The sequence below is a fragment of the Xenopus laevis genome, chromosome 9_10L, assembly GCF_017654675.1.
Source record: "Xenopus laevis strain J_2021 chromosome 9_10L, Xenopus_laevis_v10.1, whole genome shotgun sequence".
NCBI lineage: Eukaryota > Metazoa > Chordata > Amphibia > Anura > Pipidae > Xenopus > Xenopus laevis.
The window spans coordinates 80,730,013-80,745,543 of record NC_054387.1 but is presented as its reverse complement, the minus strand read 5'-3'; the positions used below and the strand labels follow the sequence as shown (position 1 = coordinate 80,745,543).

At 37.4% G+C, this 15,531-nt stretch overlaps 1 protein-coding gene across 1 annotated transcript in view; it reads left to right on the top strand.

Annotated features, from left to right (window-relative positions):
• The window catches only part of cerkl.L (ceramide kinase like L homeolog), a 56,773-nt gene that overhangs the window by 26,734 nt on the left and 14,508 nt on the right, over nucleotides 1–15,531 (top strand). The window contains exons 3-4 of the mRNA XM_018236007.2: nucleotides 9,734–9,865; nucleotides 14,659–14,722. Coding sequence (XP_018091496.1) covers nucleotides 9,734–9,865; nucleotides 14,659–14,722 — 196 coding nt within the window. The remainder of the gene's footprint in view (nucleotides 1–9,733; nucleotides 9,866–14,658; nucleotides 14,723–15,531) is intronic.

The window sequence follows — 15,531 nt, the reverse complement described above, 5'->3', positions numbered from 1 at the left end:
GGGGACATGCGGGGGGCCTGCTAATGTATCAGTTTTCAGTATACCTTTAAGGTTTGTATTGTGTCTATGGATTGTTATTTAATGAACAAATCTCAAATTGCAGGGTGATTTACAGGTTCAGCACAGTGAAAGAGAACTGGGAAGGAGCTCCAGTAGTGTATGTGTAGGAGATCACACCTATTCTGTACAAACCTTTAGAGGCAGAGACCGGTTATGGCTGCCAACTACATGGGACCTATTCAGCCTGTAAGGATGTTTTACACTCTTTTATAGCTAAATTTGATATGATATCCCACTTTGCAATGAGAAAGACATGCCATGCAACTCCGCAGCATTGTAAATTCAAACAGCTCAGCCAAACGATTATTGTTTTATAAAAATCACTTCAATGTCACATTGTTTCACAATGACCCTATAACTTAAGGAGGCCTCAGATGGACATGCTGTTTGGTTCAAAATACATAATATTCCAATCTATAAGATTTAGATGTTATATAAAATGAATTTGGCCCATGGAACCACCAATGCCATTACTGGCCAAATACTAGTTGAGACCAGCTATCTGGTTGCTCAGCTTGTATTTTATAAAATGGAGCAACATAGGAGCAAGTTAACTACGCAATTTATGTAGCTTTTGTCTTATTGAGAGCTTTGGTAAAGTCCTTTGAAATTTTTAATTTTTGCTACCAAAATATCTACTTTTGGATTATTTGTATATGAAGTTTACTGCTGGGAAGCCATGAAATAATTATACATTTATTAAAATGAAATTGAGAAAAAGAGCATATTGCATGAGTGCCATGTGCAGATATGCATTTTGTCAGTGATCAATTGCAACAAAATCAAACCCATCTGATCACAGCTAGAAATTATATCCACTGCCTTTTGGTGATGTGGTTTGTGTGCAGTTGGCACACTCTTGCACTCTCATGCCAAATCTAAAGCACACTGTGGGGATTGGTAGTTTCTCCATCCAAACAAAATTAGGCACATTACCTTAAAAGGCATAAAGCTTTGTATTTTCTGGTGCCTTTCCTTTACACCAGTGCACCCTCTGTGGTACCTTGACTCTCTTTCAGGCTGTAGTGGCCTCTCACATTGTAGTAATGCCAGACCTCCGTCTCTTCTCCTGACACACAAGAGAGGGAAATGTAACCCCTTTTTCTTTAGACCTTCCTCTGCAGCCCATATAATGTCATTTTAGTGCCAATTTTTAAAGCAGACTGGTGAGTTTAGAAACCACCCTGTCACAATATTAGAACTTACGCACTAGTGCAAGAGGAGGTCTGCCCAGTCCCAAGTCTGGCTTTAGTAGTACTAGTATGGTATTCCCGAATGCTTGGGACCTAGGGCTTTCATGATAAGGGGTCTTTCAATAATCCGGGTCTCCATACTAAAAAATCATTTAAACATAAAATAATGCCAGTGGAATTGCCTTGCCTCCAAAAAGGTTTAATTATATCTTAGTTAGAATCAAGTACAAGGTACTGTTTTATTATTACAGAGAAAAAGAAAATAAGTATTAAAAATGTAAATGATGTGCTTAAAATGGAGTCTATGGAGATGGTCCATAATTCTGAGCTTTCTGGAAATGGGATTGCGGATTATGGATCCTATACATTCTCAAAGATCCTCTTAAAGTGTAGAGCCAACAGAAGAATCCCTGAAATCACTGACACCAGGGTATGTGTCATGTAAAATGTAATATAGTGAAGTATAGTGGAAGTGGACAGTTTGCCTGAAAGTTCTCCATTTGTCAAATTTCTTTAAAGTATTATATAAACAATTCATAATTTCATTCTTTTCAGTCTAACGTTTCCCTTCGTCACTAACTATACTTTCCACACATATAAATTCACTATAGGGAATTCAGTAATATAAATATGAATATGCCTTGGTAATATAAATATGAATATTTGTTCCATTTGCAACAACTACAAGCATAGTTTCTGGCACGGACAAATGTGCCAATGTGAAAACATCATGCTGTTGCTACCCTGGGGATGCATATCAATCACACCATATAGCAACTGTTTCTTTGGTGTAAACAGTAGAAGCTGTTGCTAATATTTGCTTGACTCTTTGACTTACAGTACACTAGACTAATAGAATATACAAGTGGGGAAGAGGGGCTTTATGTTGTTCACATCCCAAAAACATCTTTCTTTAATGCTGTACTTAATCAAGATACAGTGCTGTTATTAAGCAAGTCTTTCATTACTGGTATGCCTGTTAATTTTATGTAATTGATTGAGGTTAAACCAACATTCTGCATTTGGCACAACTGAGGCAATGAGGAATCAGAACTGCACCAGGTAAAGCAAAAGGGGCAACAGTTGGAGAAACAAAAAAGAGATATTGTATTCTCCCATGGGGAATTCAGGAAAGAGAGAGAGAGACTTCAGTGAGGGCCCAGGTGGCATCAGAGAAGAGCAGCCTTGTTGATTGCACAGACAGCTCATGTTAATAATGTAACTAATTCCTTTACATATCATCTCTGGAGATGCTGTTAATTAAACCAGTCATTCAGTTATTTTGCCCATGTTTCTATGATACATGCAAACACCTTTAAGCCCTACTAAACTGAGCTGACCTAGTCAATGCATTGAGTAAGTGCTTAAGACTTGTGCACATAAATACATATCTTTTAATTATGATTGTATTCAGTTAATTTGAACTTCCCCTGAACTGGCACTCGAGTACTTTATGCATAGCATTGCTGCTTGGTATCACTGGCATCCTAGATTTGAGTCCAGCCAGGCCAATGTCTACAAGGAATTTGTATAATCTCCCTGGGTTTGTGTAGGTTTTCTCTCACACTCCGAAAACATACAGGAAGGTTAATTGACTCCTGATAAAATTGACTCTTCTGTGTGTGAATGTGATAGGGACTCTAGATTGCAAGCTCCACTGGGGCAGAGAGTGGGGTCTGTTAAGAACTCCAGAATTTGTCAGTGCTATATAAATAAAGGATTATAATAATATAATCTGTTTTTATTCAATGAACATGGACACATGTCAGTGCTATATAAATAAAGGATTATAATAATATAATCTGTGTTTATTCAATGAACATGGACACATGGTGTTACTTTGAACAATTACTATCATATTATAGGCATTCATTTCTCTGAAATGGTTACCAGCTTGATATTTGTTAAATGAAATTTAAAAAGAAAACCTCCACAAAGTTGTAATTATTTAAAAACCTGCATGCGTTGCCTGTCTGCACTATATAAATGAAGGAGGAGGATTAAACCAGACGAGAAAGATGCAATCACAGCTAATGTTACTAGATAAGGAATGTATATAAAGAAAAAGCACTATTCATGGTAATGGATGGACAAAATAAAAAAAAAAAATAGCCAGTAATTACAGGGTTACAGTGAAACAACTGTTTTGTTTTAATACTAATTTCATTGAAGCCATTTTGCAAAGGGAAATATATTAAAATTAATAGGGCAAATGACAGTGGGTTGTTAAAATTAATTATGTTGCCATTTTATCTCCGTTGGTTTATGGGCTGGGTAGTAGTAGTAAACATCTTGTGCACCTGCTCCTGCTGCGGCCTAAGTTATACCGGGTCTACAAATCCGCAAAATTGTAGTATCAAATCTCCTCGCCAACTGTGCAGAAGCTCTCTCATCAGATCCCTACTGAGAGGCGTTTCCCATCCAGTCCCCTGAGGGCAGGTTTCTTTTCTTCATCCCACTGGTTTTTTGCTTGAACTCTGACCCAGACCTTCCTCTAAGTTACCATCACATTATGCTATGGGTGCTGCTGTAATGCTCACCCTTGCTAAATGTACATACTCATAGGCACATTAGCAGGCCAGAAATTCACTAGCCTCAGGCCTGTTTGGGTGTCAGTTTCAGCTCTTGTAGTCAAATGTTTCCCTTCTTTTCTTTGTCCTCTTCTCTTTTAATGCTGTAACCTAGTTCCCAGAAACAATTAAAATGTCTAGCTGAGTGGTCATCATTTATAATGTTATTATCTTAACACGAAGAAAGCTCTATTTTGAACAGACAACAGTTAAACTGCTGATGTGCATTGTAATAACATGCTTTCGCTAGAAGAAAATGCTATTTTTTTCATTAAGTTTTTAATTTCAATCATTATGTGCATGTTGTGTGCATGTTTCATTTCCTGCAAATTTACCAAACTTGCTACAATTTTGCACCCTGCTTTTTAACCTTGTTGCCAACATCTGAGGACCCAGGGTTAATAAACAGAGAATCAGGATTAAGGTATATGATATAGGATATGCAGTCCCCAGTGCAAGATATGCATGTGTTATTGTTTAATACAGCTGAATTCTGGTCTCTAGCATGTACAGAGGAAAAATAGGCATTAGGAAAACTGGAAAATGGTGTAAATTACAGGAAAAACACAGGGCAGATTTACTAAGGTTCGAGTGTATTTTCGAAGTACTAAAAGTTTGAATTTCGAAGTCATTTTTTGAATACTTCGACCATAGAATAGGATGCTACGACTTCGAATTTACTTCGATTCAAAGTAAAAAACATTCGACTATTCGACCATTCAATAATCAAAGTACTGTCTCTTTAAAAAAACTTCGACTTCAATATTTCGCCAACTTAAACCTGCCGAAGTGCTATGTTAGCCTATGGGGACCTTCCAGAGCAATTCCAAAGTTTTTGGCATTCGAAGGAAAATCATACGATCGTACAATAAAATCGTTCGAATCGTACGATTCGAAGTGCAATCGTAGTATGAAGATCGTACTACGATCAGAATATGATCATACGATGCTAAAAATCCTACGAATTCGAATTTCGTAGGATTCAATTTGATGGTCGAATTTCGAAGTATTTTACACTTCGAAATTCGACCCTTGATAAATCTGCCCCTAAATGTATTGGAATTGGTGGAAATATGCAAAACAGTGTAATATGCGAAAGACATTTAAAATATGAAAATTGGCTGTTGACTGTATTAGCCTGTGTACATTGGCTTTGTGCAATAATTTGGCTGTAGCTGCAATCATTGTAAATATTCTCATAATGCCATAGGAAATATTGCTCCTAAATCATGTTGGTAATCAGGTTTTGTCATTTTTGTAATCTAGGCCTATAGGAACACTGATACATTTGAAATATGTTAAGTCTGCGGGTCAGATTAACTAGCATTAACTAGGTTCTACATTGCACCACTGCAGTTGCTTATACCAACCAGTCAGGTGTTTGCTTTCAATTTGTAACTTGTAGTAGAAAGATTAAAATTAATTCCTCATTTAGTTGCTATTGACAACTGCACTGGTACATTTTAGCACCTATTAGCACTTATGCATAGAGCTGCTGTGTTTCAACTGCATTTTTTGCCTTCCAAGATTCTTATGCTACTTTGTCTCTTCCTCTGTTTTTTTATGTAGATACACCAGTCATCCTTACCAATGTATGCTGCAATACTGAAGTACAGTTTACTGGACACATACATAGGATCCAAAATGTGAATAGGGGCATAGAGGTGGGGCAAAATGTTATAGGGATTCTGTCATGGGGAACTGCAGCATTCTGTATTGAAATGGATTTTTAGATCAAAAGACTAAACAGATTTTTTAAAATATTTAATCTGATGTGGGGTTAGACAAGTAGTTAGTTTCCCAGGGGCGATGAGTCATGTGACTTGTTCTTTGATAAACTTCAGTGCACTACAAGTTGGAGTGATATCACCACCTTCCCTTCCCCAACCCCCGGCAGTCCATCTCCGCAACCATGGAAAGGTAACCAGATAACAGCTCCCTGACACTTGCATTGCTAAATATGCTCCCATGTCCCACATGGTACATGTGAGAACTGCACTCAATGGTTAAAGTCCAGCTAACTCAAGTCGCAACTCCAGTTACATTAAGTAGGAGAAACAACAGCATACCTGAAAGCAGTTCCATCATGAAATTCTGGCTCTTTCTGAAAGCACATGACCAGGAACATTTCTTGAGATGGTTGCCTGCACACAAATATTACAACTTAAAAAAACCCATTTATTTATTCAAGAATAACATTTTAAATGCTAGCACGAATTACTTGAAATGTAAACAGTGTAATTTAGTAATAAAAACTATACCATAAAAATCATGCATGTATGAAAGCATGGTGCACTATTTTAGTTAACAAACCCTTCGGAAAGTAAAATATGTAACCAATTTATTATACTATGCTATACTTGCTAAATGCTATACTTATTCTATGCAAGCTCAAAATGTAATTGCCCCTGAACATCTCTATATTTCTGCACATTTATTAAAGGTTGAATTTCAAATTCATGTGAGTTTTTTTTAACTTTATTAAATTCGAATATACTCGAAATTCGATTGGGGGGTTATTTAAGTACGAATTTTACGGACTCAAAAACTCGAATTTGTATAAAATTCAACCAAACCCGATTCGAGTTTTTTTCTCTGTAAAATCTGAATGTCCAAATTGGTGGCAAATAGTCGAATTTGAGATCTTAAAGGGCCAGAGTATGATAAATCTCGAAATTCAAATTCGAATTAAAACTCGAACCGAGTTTAATGATTCAGAATTTAAGAGTTTTGACCCTTAATAAATTTGCCCCACAGTTTTCAAGCAGAAATACAAACTTTTTCTATGTCTTTTTAATCAACTAAAAATTGCCACCAGACTCAAGAGAGGTTCATGTGTGATGTTTGCTATAAAACCCAGTGTGACAGGAATGAATGCTTGTGCTGAGCTGATACTATAAACCAGCAGATGGTGTAGTGCACATTCATTCTATAATAACAAAGTAAGAGTTGAATAAGGTGCAAAGAGCCCTGCTGCTACTTCTGCAGCAAACTCTGCTCTCCAAGGTGCTGAACTACCACAGGGTGCATTTAGCATAGGATTTTTATGATAACTTTTCCAAGAAACGTTTCCTAGAAACAGCTAATAAGGTAAACATATCTACCTCCCAGGCACATAAAATGAATGAAAGTTTAAACTGATATATTTATAAATATACGTATTATCAAAGTTGGTTAAGATGCCAACTGATTTTTTTCTCTTTTGCTGCTAGATTTCTGTGGAAAGATATATGGACAGATGGACAAACCGACAGCTAGATATTACATGTATTCAACATATTATCTAGAACACACTACATGTGTATACATATTTCCCTTTAGATCATTATAAGTCATCACAAGTCCTTGCAGTTGTGCACATTATCCTATAATCCCCCAGGGATATAAGATTCTCACTCTTGTATTTTTAAATAACTAAAATCAGGCCTGGCCCGACATTTCCCTTTTGTCTGACTAGATGGATATCAACTAAGATGGCTTTATTTGAGGTATATGTTAAAGAGAATAACAACGTATTAGATAATAGCTTGCATCTTGAAAGCGCCTTCCAATGTTGGGGGACATCTTCCAAAAATCAATTCCATTTTAATTAAGTTTTGTTCCATGGGGCAGATCCCAAGCCATCCTATCATCATCCTTTTAACATAACTGCATCATTGTCCATCACAAGGAAAAAACTGAACCACTGTCTCAGCTCAAAAGTCAGTTTGTCTAAACTAGGGAAGCCTGTAATGTATGAAATCTCCCAGTATCAGCACAGTGTCCCAAAAAGTAGCTGGGAAACGTGTGTGTTTCTAAGACTATTTGTACTTTCCTTTGCATACCACTAGGGACAACCAATGTATTCCATGTTCAGTACAAAGATTCTGAAACCTCAGTGAAAGAGGCCGACCTTTAAGGCCAGGGCTAGATGATGTCGGATCTCTGTCTGCATTTTTCCGCAGACAGACAATGCCCAACTGCTCTGTATAAAAATAAAGCTGAAATCTTTAACACAGTTATCTAAAATTGTAACCTGCATTAGAACTTTCTGATGTTAATTTAATTCATTCAGTAAAATAAAACCAAATCAACACGTCATCTATTATTAATTAAAGTCATCATTATTAATCCCAGAATTTCCTTCATCCTAATGCAAAATGTAATATATTCTTTGGCAGACCTAACAATTGATTGCGTGGATGATGCAGATCCCACTCTCCTTTCCTCCTTTCTCCAATCAGTGACCTGAGCACTGTCCCTAGACACAGGAATGACCCAGCACATGCAAAGATTTCCTTCCTCTGAAGGAAGCTTCATGAGCATCACATGTTATACACCTCACACAGAGACGGAAATTCGTTTTTGTTGGTCATTTGATCTATAAGCTGAATACTGTATATACTGTATATATCAGAGAACGCCACAGCTTCATTATATTCAGCTTGAAAATGGAACTATAATGTTCTGAAAGCTTGCTATGATTATCATTGTTTTGATTATTTTGTTATTTTTTTGCCATGTGACTGGCTAATATGACAACTTGGAGTGCCTGAGCAGTGAGAGCATTATGTAACATAATAGTAGTAGTGGTATAAAGCAACCAAACTTTCTTGAAAACATTTCAAAATTCATTTGAGCTGAAAAAGTGTCTCAAATTATGTTTTCAAGAATACTCAAAGTCCCTTTGCTTACCTCTACAGAACTGCCATGTATCGTGGCTGGGATGAATGAAAACTTTCATAGACATAACCACAAGATGTTACTGTGTTTTGTGCAGACCTGACCTATAGCTAAAAAACATTCTTTCCTACCTTCAGCCTGCAGTAATTGTGACTTTACTGCAGCACATACTGGAATTTTTGATCAAGGCCTCATGAGCTTATGGTAGTCAGCATCAAGGTCTCAACTACATTACTGCTTGTGGCTTAAGCAGAAATTGTTTGGGACCAAAGCAAAATCATTTTAGGAAGCCTCTGAACTTTGACTATAAGTCATAAACATATATCAGAATTATTTATATCAGAATTATTTATCAGTCAGTGTGCCATTGGGTCATGTATACCTTTTAGTCTCTCCCAGCAGTTGTAGGGCCTTCTTCCTTTATAATTACTCAACTTTTCACTAGCTAAATTGCAGTAATAGTGATATTTACACTGGCTCTAGAGCAACCAGAGCTGTTTGAATGCTATGTTCAACAGGATACACTAAATTTATGATGAAGAAGATGCTACTGCTGAGAGAGGCAAGAAGTCCACTTGGTTCTCCGCAGATTTGCATTGCAGGCACATGAGCAAGTCTAATCTTGCAGCTTAAAGGGGTAGTTCACCTTTTAGTATGTTAGCAATAAGCTTCCAATTGGCCTTCATTTTTTATTTTATATAGTTTTATAGAATCATTTGTTTTCCCCTTCTGACTCTTTCCAGCTTTCAAGCCAAAAAACTATTGCTCTGTGAGGCTTTAGTTACTTTTTATTATTTATTTCTCTATCCACGGCCTTTTTAATTCCAGTCTATCATTGAAACCACTGCTTGGTTGTTAGGACAAATTTCACCCTGAAATTACCAACTGGAGAGATGTTGAACAAAAAGCTAAACCAAAAAATAAACCCCACAAATAGTAAAAAAAATTAAAAAACTTATTGTCTCAGAATAGCACTCTTTGCATCATAATAGTTCATTTAAAGGTTAACAGTCCTTTTAAGACTTAATACTTTAGTGAATATATGTTCTGTACCTGTCATCCTAATGCCCTTATAATTTTTCTGCTATTTTGTTAATATTTTGTAACAAAACATGGAAAAAAAATTTGGCCGTGTTCATTTTTCAAAAAACATCCCCTGTTAAACCAGCAGTTTTATTTAGAAGCGCTATAGTCACTCTGTTAAAGGTGATACATTAACACTAATGCTTTTTTCTATTTACTTTTTAGGATTTCCAAATAGACCAAAGTCTCTGAAGATAATAATTAACCCACACAGCCATAAAGGAGAAGCTTCCAAACTCTATTATGAGCACGTTGCACCACTCTTCAAGCTTGCTGACATCCAGACAGATGTTACAGGTAAGTTTGTTTCAATAAATAAATTAACTGAATAGAGAGAAAATGGATCACTAGGCAACAAAGACAACCTGAACTTTCAGCTAATCCCCAGCAGCTTTCAGTGTCTGCGTAAAGTACAGTAAATCAGGTTACATACTGAATCTGTTTAGGTTGTTAAAGAGTTTTTTTTCTTTCAGCTTCTTTTTGCGTTAAAGGGGAACTAAACCCAAAAACAGTTTATTTACTTACTAACAAAGGAAAATGTAATTCTAAGCACCTTTTCAAAATGCATTATAGTGGACCTGTCACCCAGACATAAAAAGCTGTAATTTTCAAATTAAACATGAAATCCAAATTCTTTTTTTTTATTAAAGCGTTCATAGGTGTTGTAAACTAATTTAAAAATCTCAGCTGTCAATCAAATATTGTCTGCCACTCCTCTATGCCAGTGGCATAGAGGCGGGGCAGACAATTACTTTCACTTTCCATTTAGCACTTCCTAGATGTCCCTGCTCTCCCCATATTCCCCCAGTTCTCTTCACCATTTAATTGTGTAGCCAGTGCATGGGGATGGACATCAGGTCCCCCATTCTGGTGCACAAGAAAGTTTCTGAGATGATACAAGGCTTGCCTTAATAACACAAAATGGCTCCTGCCTGCTTGCTATAATTTCTCAGACTGATGAAAACAAGTTTCCAAATAATTTATACAGTGTAATTAAAGTTAATTTTGCTTGACTAACATGTTAAAATAGTATTTGGAATAATTTTTTAGGGTGACGGGTCCCCTTTAATAAAACATGCAATAATTTTAAAGTTATGTGTAAATGTAACTGCTGTTAAAATCAGCGTTTATCTGGTTGTTTCTATTCTTTGCAGTTTGTTCTGACTCCTGAAACTGTAGCACAAATTAGCTAATTAAAAAACCTGGAGGAAGCACGGCAAATTGTAGCTATGAGAATTACTTACATTTTTGGTTTAACTTCCTGTTTTCTTTTGTTACATATAAAGGTGGCCATACACATTGAGATCCACTCGTTTGGCAATTTTGCCAAACGAGCGGATCTCTCCCCAATAGCCCACATTGATATAGGGGTGATATCAGGCTGATCATAATGTATGGCATATGGGCAGTCAGATCATATCAACAAACAGATGCGATCTACAATCCAATGAGATTTTTAACCCTGCCCGATCGACATCTGTCCGACTTTCAGAAGCTTAAGACAGCAATGACAAGCAATTAAACCATCCCATGTGCTGACTATGAAGTGGTGCCACATCAGCAGTTTAATAAATTAAAAACAAGCCAATGCTTTCAGATAATCTAAGTGCTGCCCCATGTGTGGATTTGAATAACTGTTTTGAACCATTGAGGTCCAAAGATCTGAGGATCTCTGTTGGTTGGCATGGATACAGTAAGCCTGAAGTGGTACCTGCTTCCTTTGAGATGTGGTAGTTTTTCAGGAAACAGATTAGTCCAGTTTGTGTCCAAATTACTGTTAACCTTATTAGTTAATCTCAAACCTGTTTTCCGCAGTCAATTACAGCTAATAGATTTAGTTAATAATTGATCTAATTAATGTCAACATTACATATCTCAACCAGTCCTACAAACTTTAGGGTGCATTTACAACTTCAATCACGGTGGGCAATGTGTGAAAAAACACTTTCATGTATTTCAGGTTCTGTGTCAAAATGCTCTCCTTTCACTTTGATATAGCGCTGTGCAACATGTTGGCACTCTATAAATACATGTTAATATTAATAATAGTTGCACTCAACACCACTCAGTCTTTCCTGCCTTCCATTCGGAATCAGGCAATGCTGCACCTATTGACGCAGGAGAACCCCGGAGCTACCACCACCTCCTGACCAGGTGGTAGCTCCAGGATACCCACAGTGTTCAGATATTGAAAACATTCAGTGCTGCTGCACCCGATTTGTAAGAAGCATACAAATAATGGAGATCATTTATGGTACAATTGTGCCTGGCACTTGAATTCTGGGAAAAACATGGTGCTCGCAGTTTACTCGCTGCAGTTGAGGACATAAATGAGCCTTCATGTGTCACCATCTGACAACAAAGAACATAGATCACTAAAACTTCACCATCATAGAGAATGATGCATTCTGCAACTGCCAGACGTTAAAGCCAGATGAGCTCATATATCCAACTGTTTCATTTGCTGAATCTGACACCTGCTGGTGAAGTTGTTGAAAAAGCAGAATATTAATTTAATACTGAAATATGCTTAAACAATGCTTCTTGAATGTTCCAAGCTATAAAAGTAATTGTGCAGATATTGACTGAGCTTCTGATAAGTACAGCAGTAAAAGATGAATAAAAGCAAATCCTGCTGGCCTCCCTTCCCCAGTGGAGCTTACAATCTGAGGTCCCTATCACATTCATAGTCAATTTTATCAGGTGCCATTTAATCTGCCTGTAGGTTTTTGGAGTTTAGGAGGAAACTGGAGTACTTAAAAGCAACAAAAATGAATGGAACCTGCAAATAATAATGTTATATCTCCTCTGGCAGAGCTGCAATGTAATATTGCAAAAGTGTTCTTGATACCACCTGCCATCTGTACTGTGACTTGTGTGTTTGGCCCTGGCATTTAATATACTACTCCCAGAATTCAGAGAATAGCAAAGATGGCAGTGCAGAGTGGCAGATTCCTTTTCTCTAGATAGTATGATGTATGTTAATTTTAGGCTATTGTTCCCCCTCCTATATGGATTTTGTAACAGTATACTATATACAGGGCCGGAACTAGGGGTACTATATTTGGGGAGGCACATTTATCAAGGGTCGAATTTCGAATTCATGTGAGTTTTTTTAACCTCCCCTAAATTCGAAATTTGAATAGTCGAAATGTATTAATAAAATTGAATTTGTTAAACATGTAAAATCTTGAATATGATGCGAATTATAAAAACTCAATTAGAAATTTAAAAACTTGATACAGTAATTTGATACTTTATACAGTAATTTGTCAGGCAAATAGTCAAATTCGAGTTCTTCAAGGGCCAGAGTATGATAAATCTCGAAATTCAGATTAAAACCTGAATTGAGTTTGGATAATTCACAATTCCAATTTCAGAGTTTTGACCAAAAAAAACCTGCCCCTAAGAGTACAGATATAGTATTTATTATAAGTAATGACTGTGACCTGAGGTTTTCTGGATACCTTAACACATCTGCTAAAAATCATTTAAACCAGTGGTGAACCTAGACCCACTTCAGCTATTACCAGCCAGACACCCTCCCTAATGCTAACTGCTTGCCTGCACTCTCTCTCACTGCATTCCCAGCTCCCCACCACTAGAGGTGTGCCGGGGAGGGAGAACAGACACACCAAAGATGCACGTTTGTGATTGGCATCCCTTACTGTTCTACTGGCTGGGAAAGTTAAAGGAACAGTTCCGTGTAAAAATAAAAACAGGGAAAACAGATAAAAAAAAATTCTAAATGGTTAGTTAGGCAGAAATTTAATGTATAAAAGCTGGAGTAACTGGATGTGGAACAGAACAGAACACTGCTTCCTGCTTTTCAGTTGCAAACAGTTATGACCCATGTGGCCCCCCCCCTGAAGCTACTGCCTGGTAACCAATTAGTGGAAAGCAAGAGAGCTGCAAAGCAGGAAGTAGTGTTCTGGCTATTATTTTTATAATCTGACGTCCAGTCACTCCAGCCTTTATACACCTTGAAACAAGGCAGGGATTAGGGAACATCTAAGGGGAACTCCAATAAAGCGTGTATTTTTGAAGACAATGTTAATTTACAGTCAAATGTAAAACCAGCACCATATGTTATACATTATTGCCTACAAAATTAGGGGGATTTCCATCTATCCAATATGTCTCCTTTAAATGAGAACTTAACCCCCATTGTAATAAGTCCCCATTGCCCCCCCTTCCCCATGCCTCCCCCTGCACAATCTTAATCCTTAACCCTGAAGTCTTAACCCTGAAATCACACTTGAAGAGTGAACGCAGCAGAGCTCACGGGCGCCATCTTCTTCTTTTCGGTAATCGTGAAGTGAGCAGTGTATTGGCGCATGCACAGTTGGAGCAATCTTCTGGTTTGTGACAATTGCGCATGTGCCGAAACAGACAGAAATTTCTGAAGGGGAGTAAGAAGACAGGAAGATTACTGAAGAGAAGAAGATGGTGCCCATGAGCTCTGCTGTGCTCACTGCATGTGAGGTCGCTATTTCTAGAGGGGACAGAATTCAGGGGTAAGACAGGGAGGGGGGCCAGCAGAGGGGGGCCAGTGGGGACTTATCACAGTGGGGGGTTTAGTTCTCCTTTAAGGACAAGGTACTTTTTTATTATAGAAAAGAAAGGAGATTATGTTAAAAAATTTGAATTATTTGCTTATATGGGAGATGTTTCCAGATAAGGGATCTCATGCCTTAGTAATGTAGATTAACGTGTTCTGCTTTTGCAACAGTGTCAATTTCCAAGGATTATATTTTTTGATTTTTTCTTAAATTGTAATAAATATACTTATGTTTACAGCCATTTAACAGTGTATTTCTAGAGATATGGGTGTTTATATATTTCACAAAATCATTTTTTAAAGAAAGACTCAGCAGAAGCAAGTTAATTTCAGCTCTGTATCATCAATACAAAATGCAATGAAAGTAACACTTTTTGTTAACATTAAATCTCTTCTGATAAAAATGCTTCTGCTCCAGCAGAAATGGTTACTTTATGGCGCGTACCATATGCTCACTGTGTGTATGCTAAACTAATGCAAGGAATGTGTTAGAAGATATGCTGTATTTTTGCTTCTTCTTCTGTTACAGAAACAACGTATGCTGGCCATGCTCTTGCCTTACTCAGAGAATGTGAACTCCAGGAATATGATGGGTATGGAGCCAATGAACTGTTTATATTTAATGCTTTATTACTGTAGACAGAACCATTTCTGATGTCGATAATGGCAATTAATTTTGTGGTAACTGCAGTGTAAAGTGCATCAGATGCTTTCACAAACTGAGTTGATATTCATGTCAGCTGTGGCCTCCCTGCTGCTTTTCAAAGATAAATACACCTTGCTTATTGTCCCTTTAAAAGGATTTAAAGTCAAGTTATAATGGTAGTTTGCTTACAACACCTAATTAGATAAATATATCTGCTGAAGCACATAATTGGACAGAGTTTCTCAGTTTATGTAGCAGAAAGCTGACAACTGCTTTGGTCAGCAGCTCTGTGGCCATTAGACATAAGCCCCTAGAGATCAATGGCTGCTTCACCCTGTATGAGTAGGGGTCATTTATTATTCTCCCACTAGAACTAATGAGTACCCATTTCCCAAGCATTTTCACCCAGGGAATACTGCTCTCTGCATTTTTTATGTGGCTCTCAGGCGAGGGCAGTTGCAGACTATGCCGATTGGCGCTTTCCTACACCTGTCTGCCTACATCCTCCCGCTCCCTACCTATAGAGTGCTGGCTAATGCAGTCACTTTGTATTTGTGGAGGAAGCCGAGCCCTGCTGCAATTTGCACACAACTGAACACAATGTGCAAAAAAATGGCAGACTGTGGCCTTTTATGCACTTTGTACCCTGTATTCATCTTTGAAAATAACCACTATAATGTTCTAGAGGGCATGACATATCCTTGTGCTCTTTCTTTTGTTTGAAATGATGCACAAGGAAGGAGCATTAAGGGGATG